The 17996-nt window shown below is 37.6% G+C and overlaps 2 protein-coding genes across 2 annotated transcripts; both read left to right on the forward strand.

Annotated features, from left to right (window-relative positions):
* The first annotated feature begins 5165 nt into the window (after positions 1-5165).
* On the forward strand, positions 5166-11666 carry LOC106754458 (uncharacterized tRNA/rRNA methyltransferase YsgA). Its single transcript, XM_014636472.2, has 4 exons — positions 5166-5580; positions 6247-6538; positions 7129-7179; positions 11120-11666. The coding sequence occupies exons 1-4, from the start codon at positions 5339-5341 to the stop codon at positions 11510-11512; spliced, it is 978 nt and encodes a 325-aa protein (XP_014491958.1). The 5' UTR covers positions 5166-5338; the 3' UTR covers positions 11513-11666.
* Positions 11667-16649: 4983 nt separating this feature from the next.
* LOC106754454 lies at positions 16650-17663 on the forward strand. The gene has a single exon (XM_014636467.1). The coding sequence runs from the start codon at positions 16650-16652 to the stop codon at positions 17661-17663; it is 1014 nt and encodes a 337-aa protein (XP_014491953.1).
* The last annotated feature ends 333 nt before the right edge of the window (positions 17664-17996 follow it).

Here is a 17996-nt window from a genome sequence, read left to right on the forward strand (position 1 = left end):
TATTTTTGAAGAAAATAAAGATTTGAAAAATAAAGTTTTATTTTTTGAAAAGGGTAAATTTACTAGTAGTGATGAATGTGCATCTTGCAAAAATTTTAAGAAACTGCTAGAACAAACAACCTTAGGAGAATGCAGTAAAAATAATGAAAATAAGGTTGTTAAAAATAAGTATGTTCCTAAAATTAAAAATAAGCATAGTAATAGAACCCGTAGAACATGGGTAGAAAAAGAAATAACTTATAGGAACACAAACTTTATATCATGTTTTTATTGTATGAAAAAGGGTCATACTTCAAATAAATGTAAAATTAAGCATTATGGTGGTACAAATGGTAAATATAATTGGGTTGTAAAATGATTTCATTATTTTTATATAACCCAAAAGACCATGTTCAACTTTTAAATTTTTTTTGAAAATTTAATTTTTTTAACATTTTAAATTTTTAAAAAAAACACAAAAAACAAAATTTGAGAAAATTTTATTCCAAGCATGTTATCTTTGATAAAATTGTGGACCTTGAGGTAAAACCTCGTGAGTCAGTTGAATCAGATGTAGGTAATAATGAAGACTTGCAGAAGACAACAATTATTTCCCCCTCCACCTTTCAATTCAACTTTCTCGCTTTCACTTTTCTGATTCCCTTTTTGCAAGTGTTTCTCGTCGCTTGCTAGGGTTTCCCAATTCTCAAATTTGCTTCCTCTAAAGCACCTTGTACTTTGTCTTTCTGCGATTAATCAACTTAGTAGTAAAACTCAATTGTGTTGTTTTTTAATTGGACAGACTTTTTTTAACACTTATTGGAGTTATTGGATATATAAGTGATGTTCAGCCATTGATGATCCCAAGTACATGGGTGTACATGGCCAAGGAAGAATTCTTGTTAAAACGCAATGTGCATAAACAGACCTAGGAGCAAAGGTCAAATAAGTGGGGAGTTTAGTCAAACTTTTTGCACATGAGGGTCAATTGTGAAAATGACCTTGTTTCTTTATTGAACAAACTATTTTTAACACTTATTCAACTTATTGGATATAGAAGTGATGTTTAGCCATTGATGATCACAAGTATATTGATGTACATGGCCAAGGAAGAATTCTTGTTAAAACTCAATGTGCAAAAACAGACTTGGGAGCAAAGGCCAAATAAGTGGGGAGTTTAAGCAAACTTTCTGCACACGGGGTCAATTGTGAAAATGACCTTGTTTTTTAATGGAACCAACTTTTTTAAGACTTATTGGATATAGAAGTGATGTTCAGCCATTGATGATCGCAAGTATATGGATGTACATGACCAAGGAAGAATTCTTGTTAAAACTCAATGTGCAGAAACATACCTGGTAGCAAAGTCCAAATAAGTGGGGAGTTTAGGCAAACTTTCTGCACGTGGGGGTCAACTGCGAAAATGACCTTGTTTTTTAATTGAACCAGCTTTTTTTAAGACTTGTTGGACTTATTGGATATAGAAGTGATATTCAGTCATTGATGATCACAAGTATATTGATTTACATGGCCAAGGAAGAATTCTTATTAAAACACAATGTGCAGAAACAGACCTGGGAGCAAAGGTCAAATAATGGGGAGTTTGGGCAAACTTTCTGCACATGGGGTCAACCATGAAAATGACCTTGTTTTTTAATTGAACCAACTATTTTTCAGACTTATTGGACTTATTAAAAATTTTAATTAATAACATTTATTATAAAATAAAAATATTAATTGTTTAAATTAAAGAGAGGAATCCTTTTTGCATACAAATATATTAAATATTATCTTTATCATTTCAACAACATTAATAATGAATATAAATTTTAAATATACATTTATTATTGTCAAAATCCACTGTGCCAAGCTTCAAAATATTATAATTTAATTAAACTATGAAAGTGTACATCTGAATTTATGAATTAAACTTATGAAAAAATTAAATTCCTTTAATAAGTCCAATAAGTCTTAAAAAAAGTTGGTTCCATTAAAAAACAAGGTCATGTTCACAGTTGACTCCCTTGTGCAGAAAGTTTGCCTAAACTCTCTACTTATTTGACCTTTGCTCCCAGGTCTATTTCTGCACATTGAGTTTTAACAAAAATTCTTCCTTGGCCATGTCTATCCCTATACTTGTGATCATCAATGGCTAAACATCACTTCTATATCCAATAAGTCCAATAAGTGTTAAAAAATGTTTGTTCAATTAAAAAGCAACGCCATTGAGTTTTACTACTAAGTTGATTAATCATAGAAAGACAAGGTATAAGGTGCTTTAGGGGAAGCAGATTTGAGAATTGGTAAACCCTAGCAGGCGACGAGAAGCATTTGCAAAAAGGGAATCAGAAAAGTGAAAGTGAAAGAGTCGAATTGAAAGGTGAAGGGGGAAACAGGGGAGGGAATTGCCGCCGACACGATCCCCTGAATACTGGAAGAAGGAGAGAGTGAAAGAAAGAGATAGGGAGTTTGGTTTAGTTGGGTGTGTAAAAGAAGTTTGAAAAGGAAGAAAACCAAAAAAAACTTCAAACCCCTATAGCTCTTTAATTCCATTTCATTTTCAATTTTTTTTAAACATTTACTACATGGACCAATAAGGGAACGACACATATCTAGTGTCAAAAATTTGTCAAAATTTGGTTTGAAACTATCATTACCCTATTCCACATGCTTCTTTGAATCCAGTATTGATAAGGGTAATGATACTTTGACACCCATTTTATGACAAATTTTTAACTCCACCATGTGTCGCAGTCTTATTGGTTCATGTGGAAAAAATTTTGAAAATTAAAAATGACATGGAAATGGAATTGAGATGGGTTGTAGGGGTTTTGATTTTGGGGCTTCATTTGAGGCTTCAAAAATTAGAAACCTCATTTTCACGAGAGGAGCATCCTTCCAACCACAATCGTGAGAGAACTCTTGAGAGAGCATCCTCCCACCCACAAGCATCGTTTGAGCAGAACCGATCATTCATGGACTTTTCACCATTCAGAAGACTCTCATTGTTAATCGAAGTCTTGTTCGTCGCTGTCGTTCCGAAGCACCAACGAACGCCGAAACCAACATTGATGTAGTTTTTGAAGCTTCCCATCGTTTCTTTCGTCAATCCTTTGTTGTTATTTAGTGGATTTGATTTGCTTTCTAGTTATTTTTACCATTTAAGGGTTGTTGTGTTTTTTGGTGTTATTCTGATTTTTTTTATATTATCTTTTGTAGGTACTATTGCAATGAGGTACTCCTTCACTACAAGGAACAATTCAAAAAAGTTGTCTTTTTGCTGTCATTGGACATACAAGTGATGTTCAGGCATTGGTTATCATATTTATATCCAACTCCATGGTCAAGGAACAATTCTTTGTAAAAGTAATTGTGCAGAAACAACACTAGGAGCAAAGGCAAAATAAGTGAGGAGTTCAGACAAAGTTTCTGCACACAGGGGTCATATGTTAAAATGGCATTGATTTTTAAGTGAACTAATTTTTTTTAAGACTTACTGGACGTACAAGTGATCTTCAAGCATTGATTATCACATTTATATCCAACTTCATGACCAATGAACCATTCTTTGTAAAATTCATTATGCAAAAACAACACTAGGAGCAAAGGCCAAATAAGTGGGAAGCTTAGGCAGAGTTTCTGCAGATAGTGGTCAAATGTGAAAATGACATTGATTTTTAAATGAATCAATTTTTTTAAGACTTATTGGACATATAAGTGATCTTCAGGCATTGATTATCACATTTATATCGAACTCCATGGCCAAGGAACAATTCTTTGTAAAACTCATTGTGCAAAAACAACACTGAGAGTAAAGGCCAAATAAGTGGGGAGTTCATGCAAAGTTTCTACATACAGGGGTCATATGTTAGAATGACACTGATTTTTAAATGAACCAGATTTTTTTAAGACTTATTGGACATACAAGTGATCTTCAGGCATTGATTATCACATTTATATTGAACTCCGTGGCCAAGGAACAGTTCTTTGTAAAACTCATTATGCAGAAACAACACTAGGAGCAAAGGCCAAATAAGTGGAGAATTCAGACAAAGTTTTTGCACACAGGGGTCATCTGTTAAAATGACATTGATTTTTAAGCGAACCAATTTTTTTTAAGACTTACTGAACATACAAGTGATCTTACCACTTAGATTAACGACGAGAGTTTGCTGAATGGTGAAAAGTCTGTGAATGACCGGTTCTGCTCAAATGATGCTTGTGGGTGGGAGGATGCTCTCTCAAGGGTTCTCTCGCGATTGTGGGTGGAAGGATGCTTCTCTCGCGAAAATGAGGTTTCTAATATTTGAAACCTCAAATGAAGCCCCAAAATCAAAATCCCTACAACCTATCTCAATTCCATTTCCATGTCATTTTAAATTTTTAAAATTTTTTCCACATGGACCAATAAGACTGCAACACATGGTGGAGTCAAAAATTTGTCATAAAATGAGTGTCAAAGTATCATTACCCTATTGATAAATGGGATGAATTTTTTTTTTATTTTTTGTTTCATATTTTTGTGTAGCTTTAAGTTAGATTCTCTTTTGGTAAGTATATAGTCTTTATATAATAAAAGTGATAATAAAGAATGCCCCTATTTCTCGAGACTAGAAAATTTCACTGAAATTTAATTATCTTTTTCAGAAATTCTGTACAAATTATATATAGCTTTTCAATAACTTTTATGATTTAGCGATGTTTAAGTTTAAGTAAAAAAAAAAAATACATAAATGAAGGAATATGTTAACAAGAATAATTATTGCGATTTGATTTCACTTGCTAACAGTTCTGCGACCTCTAAATGCATATATAATCTAAATCGTTTAATTTTTAAATTCTATATTTCTTTCCAACGTAATCTCTTTTAGTCTTGATAATATAAGAATATTAAGAAGTGATAAATTATTTAATAACCAAATTAAAATATATGCATTTTATTGAGAACTTTCATATTCAGTAGTTTAGAGTCTATATCCAGAATTTTGCATTTTTGAATTATTTGATTTAGATCATAGACCAGAAAGTATTTTTCAATGACAATAAAATTTCAAGTACATGGTATAAGAATTTCACTTATGCTAAGCATGAAGAACAAATTACATTCAATATGAATAATGAAGATCCTTCATTCATAGGACTTTTACCAACCTCGTTCCAATTCTTGATATTATTTCTTTTTATTTTTTGGGTACATGTCCTACAAAGTATCTAATTTGGTGTTAGGGCTAAACTCAATAGATAGCATTTGGGAAATAAAATCGTCATAATTTATCCCCAAAATTTTCGAAGCTTTAGCGAGGAGCATAACATCACAAGCATAGCCATCTGCAGCAGTGAAAAAAAGGCACAAACCGAAATGCAATGTGCTTCCATTTTATATCCTCAAATGCATAAAATATGGTGTTTTAAGCCAAGCCTTTCGGTCACTCCAGCGCCCCCACAGCAACAAGAGGAAGAAGGAACCCCTCACGACGACAAACCCAAGCTCATAACTAGTGCTTCTAACCCATTTGTGAAGCACTGCGTCAAGCTTCGTAACTCCTCTTCCTATCGCCGCGCTCACGCTTCTGCTCTCGTTGTCGGTGCTACCCCTATCAGGTCTCTGTTTTTCCTCTGCTTTTCCTTTTGGTGGGTTGAGGTACTTTGGCAGTGACCCTTTTGCAATTTTGCTAAACAAAAATGTCTTTGTTAGTTGCATCGGTTTTTAACCTACATGGCCTTCCAAATTCCAATCTTTCAAAAACTTAAATTAGTGAGTTTTTGTTGAAATATTGTGCAACTTGCGGAACATGTTATCTCATATAGTGTTAACTTGGTCATTAATAAACACAAGCTACAGAGAGCATGCTGTGACACGTTCCTGTTATTGTGCTTTCACTAATTATTCATCTGATAACAGGTACTAAACTTCAAATTACATTTTCCTAACTAAGCTTAAACAGTTTTAAATTATATGAATAGTGGAAACCTATGCGGTTGAGCTCAAATCCTCAAAGTATTATTGATTAAATAATGTACTGAAATAAATTACCTGAACCTTATTCTTTGTTTTCTTGTCTACATTTTAGGATATCACATCAATATGTACAAAACTACAATTTCAGGCAGAATATGGCTTGACTCATCCCTTTTAGTTTTTAAGCCGGTTAGCATGGACTTCTTTTATATGGATCTTTTCTCTACATTTAAAGTATGGATGATATGTATGACTAAAATTATGGAATAAAACTACATGGGTGAATGATATATAATTGTTGTTTGCAGAGAAATCTGCAAGTTTCAAGAGTCATTACAAGATGAAAGTGTTTCAATGGATTGTTTAATTCTTCCTGACAAAGCTGAGATTCCTGATGGATTGGATAAATCCACTGCTTCTATTGTGCGTGTGACCTCCACAGTGATGAGAAAGCTTTCAGGGCTGCAAACTACTGACTCTCTAGATGCAATTGCGCTTATGAAAATTCCTGCCACTTTTTTCAATGTTGATGATGATCAAAAGAACTATCAGAAATGGTTTCCATCTGTTCATCGGATACTAGTCCTTGATGGGATTCAGGTGATACATAATGTCACTTCTTGACTTTACCATTTTGGGTCTCTGGATGTTCGCCTGATCATCTCTTTCTTGTGGATGGTGGCACCACTGACCTGGTTTGACATATTTTTGTCAATATTGCCACTTATTCTATGTAGTTATTTTTTGCGCTTCTGATTAATGTAGGACCCTATATACTTATTGGAAACATCACAAACTTAAATTGAATTACCAAGCTTTCATAAAAAGTTTAATTACTGATGTTGTACAGTCTTTATCAATGACGTTTTCTGGGTAGAATATGTAACATAGCTCTATAGTCTACATTCTAAATTTTTAGAGAGAAAATAATAAAATTCATATTTTAAGTTCATGTTCCTCAAAAGAAGCTCAGAATCATCTCCAGTTCTCCATAATCATTGCTCCCCTCATTCTGCATATAGGATATAGGAAAATAGAATATTCATGGACTTCAATTACGATAAGGGCTTGAATAATCTGTTTGTCATGTGTTATTTTATGTGAATGTTTCGAAGTGTAAACATTGAGAGAATCCTGTTGGTTTCAAAAACTTCATGTGCATAATTGATATTTGAGAATTGTTTCTGCAGGATCCTGGCAACCTTGGTACATTGCTCAGATCAGCCGTGGCCTTCAGATGGGTAAGGAATTATCTTCCTCCCCTGGGCATAGGGTCGTGGAGCATTGTTTTCATATCATTCTACTGATCCTCACCCTGTTTTATGGACATGGTACATGATTGCTACATTAAACTTTAACTAGTTTCAGGGAATGGGATCTTCTCGTCTAAGAGTTCCTGATGAGGTTTTACTTGTTTTAAATGATGTCTTACATTTCAAACAAACCTTTAGAATAGTAGAAAATAGAACTAATATTATTATTTTGAATCATAAAAAATACATTATCATATCCTCTATTTGTAACAATCTAATTATCCTAAAAAGGGAAATAGGAAAACTAGAAAAACAAAAATAAAATAAAAGATTATATATATATTTTCTCTAATTTGGAGATTCTAAAGATATCTTCTGTAATTTCAACACTCTCCCTCAAGTTGGTAAATGAATATCAATCATTCTCAACTTGTCTACAAGATCTTGAAATCTATCCAGAGGAAGTGGGACGAGAGCGGCGTGAAGTACTGAAAGACATCGAAGACCATTTTCTTAGGGGTTATGAATATGGAAAAGAGGTGACCAGAATGCTGGAAACTAATAGAACCTACAAAGAATGGAAGTCATGGGAGGAGGAATTGCCACCACCCAAGCCTCCGGGCCTGACTTGGATGGCAGTTGCCAGAGGATTCCCTTCATATGATTACATGATGATAAAGAGAAGCCGGGATATTAAATTTTCACGATTCCAACCTTGCGGACAAGGTTGTTTTGCAGCGGGGTGTATTGTTACGGTGTAAGGTGGGAGGTGATAATAAGGGTTGGAAAGTATATGAGAGAAGAATGTATGGGAAACAAGGAGAAGGGCACTGAACGGAGGAAGACGGGGAGCGATCAATCCAAAAGGGGGGAAGCAGAGAAAGGTCAAGCCGAAAGGTGGTAGGCCGTGAGGAGTCGAGCCGAACGGTTGAAGATGGTGAGAGCTCGAGCCGAACGGTGGGAAGCAGTGAAGGACCTGATCTAAATGGTTGAAGAATTACCATCCTAAGTGTCGCAACAGTTAGGATGGGTGGGAACTAATTACAGTAAAGGGAGTTATATTTGAGGAGAATTTTCAGCATAAGATAATTATAGTAAATAAATATATATTTTAGGGAAATATTCAATATAAGATATTTATAATTAAAGATATATGCTAGGGAAATATATAGGGAATATTTATATTAAATATAGATATATTCTAGGGAAATATTTAGTATAAGATGGGCGGGAAATATTTTAGTATAAATAGAGCTAGAGTCTATTGTTAAGGTTATGCTTTTGATTATTGAGTTTTATTGACAAGCGGCTAGGCTCCTATGAGGGAGGTTATGCTCCCAAGTAATTGAAGGAGGTTATGCCCCCAATTACCCTTGTTTACTTTTGTTTATTTAGATATTATCATCAATAAAAGAGATTCATTCATTCATTATCATTCGTTTATTGTTCTGTTACGTGTTGTGAGTGTGTGAGAGGTTGTTCTAGTTAGGTTTCGTGCTCAGGTACGTAACACAAATCTTACCTTTTATGGATAGAGTACATGATTCAGAGGGCTTACTCATTGATTCAACCATTGCTTTCAAGCGCTCGAGTTCCTCCTTATAAGCTTTCATATCAAGATCTGGTGTTGGTGAAGGACTAGATTGATTTGTGGCTTCCTGTTCTAAGGTACTATGATTTACCCATCTTTGAGTAGACCCTTTGTTGTTTCCCATGCGCTCGAGAACATTATTTCTTCCATGGAGTTTGAAGCATGTTTCCTTAGTATGTCCAGATCCATGGAGTTTGAAGCATGTTTCGTTGCTATGTCCAGATCTTTTACAGTATGAATAATAGTCCCCATGAGTACCTTTTTCAAACGACTTTCTCCCAGCATTTGTTCCCTTATGAACTCCCTTTCCAGTTGTCATGACAGAGCCTGTGTTGGAGATCCCCCCATTAAGCATGACAGTTCTTCGAGTTTCTTCTCCTCTTACCATAAAAAATCCGTACTCGGATTGGGTCGTACTCATGATTCAAGCCCTGGAGAAATTTAAAGATTCTTCCCTTTTCAATAATTCAGCAAGTACGATAGCATCTGTTTTACACATCTTTATTGTTTGGTTTTGATCGAATTTCATCCAAAGACCATTCAGGATTCTGTGATGTTCTAATACTGAAAGGAAGCCCTGTTTTGTATTAAATATTCTGTTTTCAATGTCATAACAAGCAGCAAGATTCTTCTTTAATGAAAAAGTATTATGTAAATTATCCCATATTTCTTTTGTAGAAGAGTGAAACATATAGTTTCTACTTATCTCAGGAATCATGGATTGCCACATCCAAGTCATAATTAATGAATCTTCATTGTCCCAAATTGAAAAATGAGTGTCGTCTCGTCCTGGTCCTCCTCCATCTATGTGACCAAGTCTTGAACGACCTTTGGGAATCCTTCTAATAAACTAGCTCCATTGTAAGAAATTCAGACCATCCAATCAAAAGGTACCCCTTATATTTAGCAGGTCATTAGGACCCAAAGGAATAATTTTTATTTCAGAAATCCCGTTGAATGCAATCAGGAGTCTCCGGTGACCTTTTCTGAGATGACGACGACATGTGGGTCACACCGAGAAAAAGAGCAGAACTTAAAACTCAGATATAGGCCAAACGGGTTGTCATCGACCCTAGGAACAGAGTCAGGAGGCTCCAACGACTCTGTTTGTGGCAGTGGTGGCGAGTGGATCTCGCCGGAGGTGGGCGTGTGGGCTACACGCGTCGGAGACGGTGGCGGCACGTGGATGCGTGTGGCGGCTTCTCTCCCGGAGGACTTCTGGCATTGTGGTCACCAGTGTTGGGCGCACCTTTCTGCCTTATCGTCGACCCCAACCGGCGACGACGGTAGCGGTGTGACTATGTAGTGGAACGGAGCCCCAAGACCGGGAGCTCTGATACTAAGTAGAAAATAAGACTGATATTATTATTCTGAATCATAAAAAATACATTCTCATATTCTCTATTTGTACCAATCTAATTCTCCTAAAAAGAAAAATAAGGAAACTAGGAAAATAAAATAAAATAAAATATTATATATATTTTTTCTAATTAGAAAAATTCTAAAAGTATCTTCTCTAATTACAACAAGAATGTTATGCTCATTCATAATTCTTTTAATCGGCATATTTGTTTGTTTGCATTATCAGACATATGGAATCAATTTACGACTTAATTTTCTCCTAAGTAGGAACTTTCTCCCCCATTGTTGTCAAACTCAAGGATCAGAAGGGAGGGTACAAGATCATATCTCGAGGATTGTAAAAGGATTGACACAGATATTAAAACCCTTTCTGGAATGCATAAATATACATGAATAATAGCATAAAGAAGCAAAATAACTAATAACTCTTAATAAGTCAACAGAAAGTACTAGACTCAAATAAACAACAACATACAGCAAATACCAGACGCAAAAACACTAAGAAAAAGATTAAAAACATAATAGACCTTACTTAAATTGTGGTGTATTAGTGTTAAGAAGTAGATTTTAAACTTAATTCAACCCTATAAAATCGACTTGTAAGATAAGGTTTGTACTTACTTTTACAGTCAGAAATGAGATTTCTAATACACCTCTCTCATGTCGATGCTCTCTCATGTCTATGCATGTATATCTCTTGTATGAGCTTAAATATTAATGAGTGATTCCGTAGTGTGTAAAAAGTAGATTTTAAGTATAATTCAATCTTGTAAGTGTGATTTGTAACCAATTAAGTATTGTACACTTGTTTTATCTTTAGTTAGTGTGAGACTTTCAACAATTAGGATAAAATTTCTCTAGGATCTATGTGTTACAATCTTCCTACTTAATTCAACATAGTTTGATTCGTATTTGAATATAAGTAAAATTCCTTTTGTAATTTTAATTCAAACTTGACATGTTTGCATGTGACAGGATGGAGTTTTCCTTCTTCCCGGCTGCTGTGATCCATTCAATGAGAAAGCTCTTCGGGCAAGCCGAGGTGCCTCCTTTCAGATCCCTGTTGTTTCTGGCTGCTGGAATCACGTGGAGTCTCTCAAAGAAGAATTTCAAATGAAGTTGCTAGCTGGGCACCCAGAGCTTGGAGAGTTGCTAAAGCCAGTGTGCTCTCTCTCTCCAACCTTGTGTGATTCCTTATCAGATACACCATTGTGTTTGGTTTTAGGAAGTGAAGGAAGTGGCCTTTCAGAAAAACCCCTGCAAGCTTGTGAACTTGTGAGCATTGCTATGGCCGGAGAATACGAGTCGCTCAATGTTTCAGTTGCCGGTGGAATTTTCTTGTACATGCTACAACCAAAGAATCGATGATTTTGTATTTGTATGGTCTCATTTAAGTTCATCATAAGCTTCATCCTCTTATGCTGATTGCAAATTTTCTCCTTTTTTTCATCCCTTCTTAAAATTAGAACTTAAATGTTATTTAAGTTATGAAATGAGCTAATATTCAATTTGATCTCTTCAAGTTTTCTGTTTTTAATTTTTAGTATTTGAAAGAACTGTTTCTATTGTGTTAGTTTTAGTCATCATAAATATTGTTTGATTTTATTCCCTAATAAATATATTTCATTTTGGAAATCTTAAAAGGTGTCACTGAAATAGTATTAAAAACAAGAATACCATCTGAATTCGTCCTTATATAAATACAGAATTTCGCATAATATTCAAATTGATATAGGTAATATATAAGTTTTAAATAATGAACATTGACGAGGGCTTTTATACTTGGTTTTACTTTTATTTACTAAAATATTTTGAATTGACTTTTGTAACATCCCAATAAATATAGTCTTAAACTATACTTAAATCCAAGAGTTATCAATAATAATAAGATAGAACAATGGATGAATAGACAACTTTTACCGAATAAGGATATATGAAATATCCATAAAAACTGTACAAGAATTAAGAGCCTTATACAACTTTGTCATTTAGACCGAACGATTATTTAACACTAGGTAAACCGAACGGTTTCTAATATAAACATAACCTTTTTAAAAAAAACTAGCCTATGGATCGGATGGTCCTACACTATCAGCAGGTTGCTCGATCTGCAGGGCTTCCTCCAATGAATCTTCAACACCTTTTGCTCACATTCAAAGAATGATCATCGCAATGAAGAGAACGACCGAATGGACAATGAAAAACATGACAGGAAATAAAGGTAAGCTTATGTAATTTAATTAATTTAATCAAGCAAATCGTTTAAAAGAGGTAGTGAATAATCAAAACAACATATCCAGTCATGCAATCATCATACAAATATCACAATCAAAGACCGAACGTATAAAATATTATAACCGACCACTTTGACTCTTTCCGGACTGTGAGAATATGTAGCTACGGTCGTCCTTGCACCCGTGGGTGGTAACCTGGAATTCAACCATCAATATTACCGGAGCATGGAAAACCCTTGAGCTTGCCACACGAGGTTAGCCCGTTAAAACGTCTTAGGTCAAGCTTGTACATACCGCCCAAACTAGAGCCTCCTACTATTCCCACCACATGCACCACCATTCTCTACATGAGAATCAGTGACCATTGGAATGTCAAGATGAATGTCCACTACAAAGCCGACCATATTCTTACTTTACCAATCAATATCAATCAAACATATTGTATGAACCATGTAGTTACGACATTTGTGCACCCGGGTGGAACCTAGTTGGGATGCCCTCAACAGTTGCCACCCGAGGTTAGTCCAGTGAAGCTTACCTCGGCACAACTGTACCCTAAGGCTAAAGGACCTCCTGCCATTCCCACGCATGAGTTACCCTCCTCTATATGAAGAGGAGTTATCACGGAATATCAGGATAAATGACAACTTAACTCAACCATGTTCATACTTTACCATTCACAACCATTCACTGAGACATTCCTCCTTGAAATTCTCTTCTATACCAACTTAAAATATACGATCAACATACTTCCTCATTCAAGATTCATTTCAGTAAAGTTAAACCAATATCATAAAACAATCATCATAATCAAAAACACCAAATGGAAAGAATTTATCATTTCCTAAGAACAAGACCGAATGGAAATACTAATTCCATATAGATGAACAAAACCGAACAGAAGAGATTACAATATCTCTGTACAATACCGAACGAGAGAATACTCCCTATAATTGAATATAACCGCACGTTAAGAATACCATCAACTCTAGAATCATGACGAAACAGTCAAAAAACATGATAACTCCAGTTGGAGCCAAATACCGTCTAAGACCGAACACAAATAAGAACGACCCACATACTTAAGGACTTACCATACTACTTATACCTCAAGCCGAGCAATTTACGCTTAGGTCAAACATTTTGGAGCTTTGGCCGAGCACATAGAGCTAAGGTCGAACACTTGGACTATCAGACTGAGTTCTCTTCATGAAACCGAGTGTCAGTACCAGACTAAACAGTCTCCAAGAGACCGAGTGTCAGTTTAAGACCGAGCACTTCAAAGACCGTGTGCTCGTCCATGACCGAGCACTAAAATATTAAACACGTACTTACGACTAGGAATATATCTAATATTGAAGACTTTAAATTATAAAAAGGGTCTAAACTAAGCAAATATCCTAAATAGACAATAGGATCTTATACATAGACCGAATGCTTATTCTTACTCATATATATATACTTACAATATAAATCGAGTTGTCATTAACTGATTCTCTGATGAAGAACCCAGTTAAGACCGAACATACCAATGTACAACCGAACGGTGACAAATTACAGAATTCTGCAGAGGCAAGACTCAACCCTATTCTTACCCAATTTTCATGTCATTTATAAAACATCAATACATACAATCAAGCAAAATCATCAAACATACATCATTCAACCCATGCACCGATTCAAAATAGATAAACATAACTAAATTATATAAGCTCCCCTTACCTTATAACCGAACGACTATTCTCGTAACAACAGAATGTGCATTCCTTGAACTCCCCCCTTCCTAGAATTAGTACTTAGAACCCAAGTCTGATCGGAGAAAAACTTCCACAATGGAATCAAATACATAAAAGTTGTTTCAAAAGTGGAAATGGAGGAACACATGCAAGCCAAAATGCTTGCATGTATCTGAAATGGAAGAAATTCAAAGGAAGAAAAGGTTTGGAACTTACCAGCTCCAAACAAAAATCCAATCGGTGCAAAGTGGAGGGCTTGACTGCAGGAGTGCTTAAGTGCTGCCTGAAGGATGATCGGAACAGTAGAAGGGTGAGAATTGGTAGAGAGAAGTTGGAGGATTCTAGATAGAAGGAGGAGGAGATGAAGTTCTGAAATCTGAAGGGGAAAATGAAGTCAGATATTAAAATCCTAGCTTTTATACTACCTCCAAAACCGAACAGTCGAATCCCATGTCGCCACCTGTTTTCCACTTTCTGAATTTCGCACTCTCTCTCGGTGCGACCTGAATCCCACTCGACTGGGATATTACTAGTCCTGACATTCTAACAAAAATTTTTGTCCTCGAAAATTAAAGCTTTACCAAGAACGGATGGGAGAACAATCTTCTCACGACATCTTCAAAGTTTTAGGTAAAGTCACCTGTTCTCCTATCTCACACGATCTAAACTAGACTGATGAATTTTTCCTGCTAGTTACTTAGGTAAACTTTCCATTAAGTTGGTCATTTGTTACTCAACCGAACAATTATTTTGGGATAATGGCCGAACGGTGTTAAGGAAGTAAAGAGACCGAAAAGTTTTCCGAAGTTAGGGATCGAATGTTGATAGGAATCTGAGAGCTCGAATGAAAATTCTGATGTTAATGATCGAATGGAAATACTTAAACAAGAAGGCCAAAAATACTGAAGATATGACCGAACGGTAATGTGAATACCGAACGGTAGATAGTTAATATCAGATGTCTAAAGTCTGCTAAGAAAGAAGGAAATAGTGAGAAATGTTGGTTTAGTTATTTAGAAGAATAGAATGGAGATAATTTATTGAGTAGGTTGAGGATGGTTATCAAATATTCTAAGATTGAATAGAGATTGTATCGTTCTTCTGGGAATGACTAAGCTGATAAAAATTTCAACCGGTTGTCCTGCTTACTCTATCATACTGCCATAACCGAGAAACTAACTTGGAATCCCTGTTTGAACTGCTGCTAGTCAACACTCCAAGCATCCGCACCACTTCTCTGATGTAGATTTTAATCAATCTTTGACATTGCTTCTCGAATTGACGATCATAAAGTAAATGCCCTTGGTCAGTCAATCCATAACATTCCAAATAGAAATCATGAACTTTTGACCCAACGGAAAATGAGTGACAAAGTACATGGTAATGTTACCATTTTCGTCCGATCTCCAGAAGCAAAATCTTTTCCCTGCTCACTACCGATTGATTTCTCGAAGTTTACAACTTCACCAATTGCCGACTGCTCATCATGAATTTTGTTGAACCGTTCGCTTCTTACCACCAAGCCACTAGATCCAATACTGTTCGATTTTAATCCTCACTTGAAATCTTAAGTCCTTGAAAATTTTAACTGAACCCAACCCTCACATTATTATTGCTATAATTTAGTGTACCCTAGGTTGCCGCTCGGCCCCTACCCGGCTACGAGAAGATCTGGTCCACCTAGGGCACCCAGAAGAACGTACGATTGGGCAACGTCATATCCGCACGACTAATAGTCATGGCCGAGCACAAACCGGCCCATAAGAGTGTCCGCATGACTGGTAGTCATAGTCGGGCACAAACCGGCCCATCAGGAACCTCACTCTGTCATCGCGAAACGTGTACGACCCAGATGACGAACCTCACTCTGTCGTAGCGTTCGCATGACTGTCAACAATCATAGCCGGTCGGACCTTGTCCGGCCACGAGAGGTCACGGCCCGACAAACGGCCAAGGCATCTCGGCGGCCGGGGTAACCTCTGTTTGGAAGAAAAACTTTGAAGAATTCACATGGAGTTCATCACCGCAGAGGTAGTCCGGCACCCTCCATGCTCACCATACCATCGAGATGACCAGCGCCAAATCTTTTCTTGTTACACCATAAGGACGACCGTCCAAGGTTCGGTCGTTGGCCATCACAGACCAGAAGTTTCATAAGCAACATGAGATTAAGGTAAGATTAGATTAGCCTCAACAGGCCTGTAATTGGGCCCTGATTAAGTTCCCACTAATCATTGGCCCATGGGAAAAACTATAAATAAGAGTCAAAGGTAAGAGGTAGGCAGACACATTTAATGCACATTTATTTCACTCTCTCTCTATCACTAACTTTAAATATAAAAAACTGAACATTGACTTGAGCGTCAGAGTGCCTTTAGCAGGTACCCGGCCGGACAACACAGGAGGACAGAGGACGATTGGCAAACACCCGGAGGACTCAGGCGGACGGTCACGAGAGGGAGACGGCGTGAATCCACTTGGACCCGTACAGCAAAAACATTTGGCGCCCACCGTGGGGCCGGAGGCTTATAACCAATGGTGACCACAAGAAACACGAGCACGAACGAGGCGGGCGGAGTTGTTCGAGCCTTGGAGATGAGGATGGAAGAAATGCAGAGAAGACATGAGGAAATGCAAAGGAAGCATGAAGAGGAGATGGCGACCGTACGAGCCGAGTGTTTAGCTCAGCTCCGCGATGAGAAGGAGAGACAAACTGGAGAAGGCAGCAAGGAGGCCCACAGTAGCGCACAAGGTCAAGATGACTGGCGAAAGGAGGAACAGAAGAACACCGAGGAGGAAAAAGAGAAAGGAGAGGAAAACCTAGTATTGATAAAGCCAGAGATGCCCTCGGTTCCGGTGCCGTTCGTACAGGCTGTGATGGACGTCCGCATTTCGGACCAGTTCATTCCCCCGCAATTCAAAATGTATGACGGCACCAGTGACCCGGAAGCACATGTCAAGTCATTTACCAACGCCATGGCATTCCGTACGGGATGCGATGCCATATGGTGTCGGGCATTCTCATTGTCCCTCGAGGGCGAGGCCTTGGAGTGGTTCAACTCCCTTCCCAACGGTTCAGTAGAGAACTTCAAAGGACTGAGCGGCATGTTCAACGAACAGTTCGCCACATGCCGACCTAAGGACGTCACTCTGGTCGACTTGATGAATCTGAAGCAAGGAAAGGAGGAGCCGCTCAGAACCCTCATGGACCGGTTCACAAAGACAGTTCAACGGGTCAGAGGTCTGAGCCTGGAGATGGCCCTGCAGTATGTGATGTCGACCCTTAGGCCGGGACCTTTCAAGGAGAGCGTCTGCCGAACCCTGCCTAAAACATTGGAGGAACTACGCCAGCGGGCGACGGACGAGGCAAGGGTGGAGGAAATGAAGCAAAATTATCGAAGGGAAATGCAGGACGCAAAGGACAAGAACGAGGGAAAACAGCAGGTTCAACCCCAACGACCAGGTGGTGTAAAGGGGCGGGACGGGCCCCGAGTCCCTCGCTTCCCCCAGTATACTCCCCTCAATGCCCCCCGGGCCTGGATATTATAGGAAGCCCTGAGCACGCAGGTAATGCGAACCCCTCAAAAGCGTCCTACTCCTCCAGGGGCCGACAGCAGCAAACATTGCTTGTATCATCAGAACATGGGTCATGACACCGAAGATTGCATGACGCTCAAGGATCAGATAGAGGAGCTAATCCAGGCAGGGCACCTAAAACAGTATGTCAGGGGATATCGGAGTGAAGCGGCGTCTGTCGGACGTCCGGCTCCCCGGGAAAGAAGTCCCAGACCTTTACCCGACAGGGGTAATAGGAAAGACCGCCCAAGGTATCAACACGGTCAGGTCGGGAGGGGGAGAAGTTCTGAGAGAAGGAGGGAGAGA

The sequence above is a fragment of the Vigna radiata genome, unplaced genomic scaffold (assembly GCF_000741045.1).
Source record: "Vigna radiata var. radiata cultivar VC1973A unplaced genomic scaffold, Vradiata_ver6 scaffold_216, whole genome shotgun sequence".
Taxonomy (NCBI): domain Eukaryota; kingdom Viridiplantae; phylum Streptophyta; class Magnoliopsida; order Fabales; family Fabaceae; genus Vigna; species Vigna radiata.

What these genes read in the sequence shown, in the direction of transcription:
- LOC106754458 (XM_014636472.2), top strand. Translation starts at nt 5,339, where the DNA reads ATGCAATGTGCTTCCATTTTATATCCTCAAATGCATAAAATATGGTGT. An exon ending in GTCGGTGCTACCCCTATCAG is followed by an intron (nt 5,581 to 6,246) that starts GTCTCTGTTTTT and finishes TGTTGTTTGCAG; the next exon opens with AGAAATCTGCAAGTTTCAAG. An exon ending in TAGTCCTTGATGGGATTCAG is followed by an intron (nt 6,539 to 7,128) that starts GTGATACATAAT and finishes TTGTTTCTGCAG; the next exon opens with GATCCTGGCAACCTTGGTAC.
- LOC106754454 (XM_014636467.1), top strand. Translation starts at nt 16,650, where the DNA reads ATGGTGACCACAAGAAACACGAGCACGAACGAGGCGGGCGGAGTTGTT.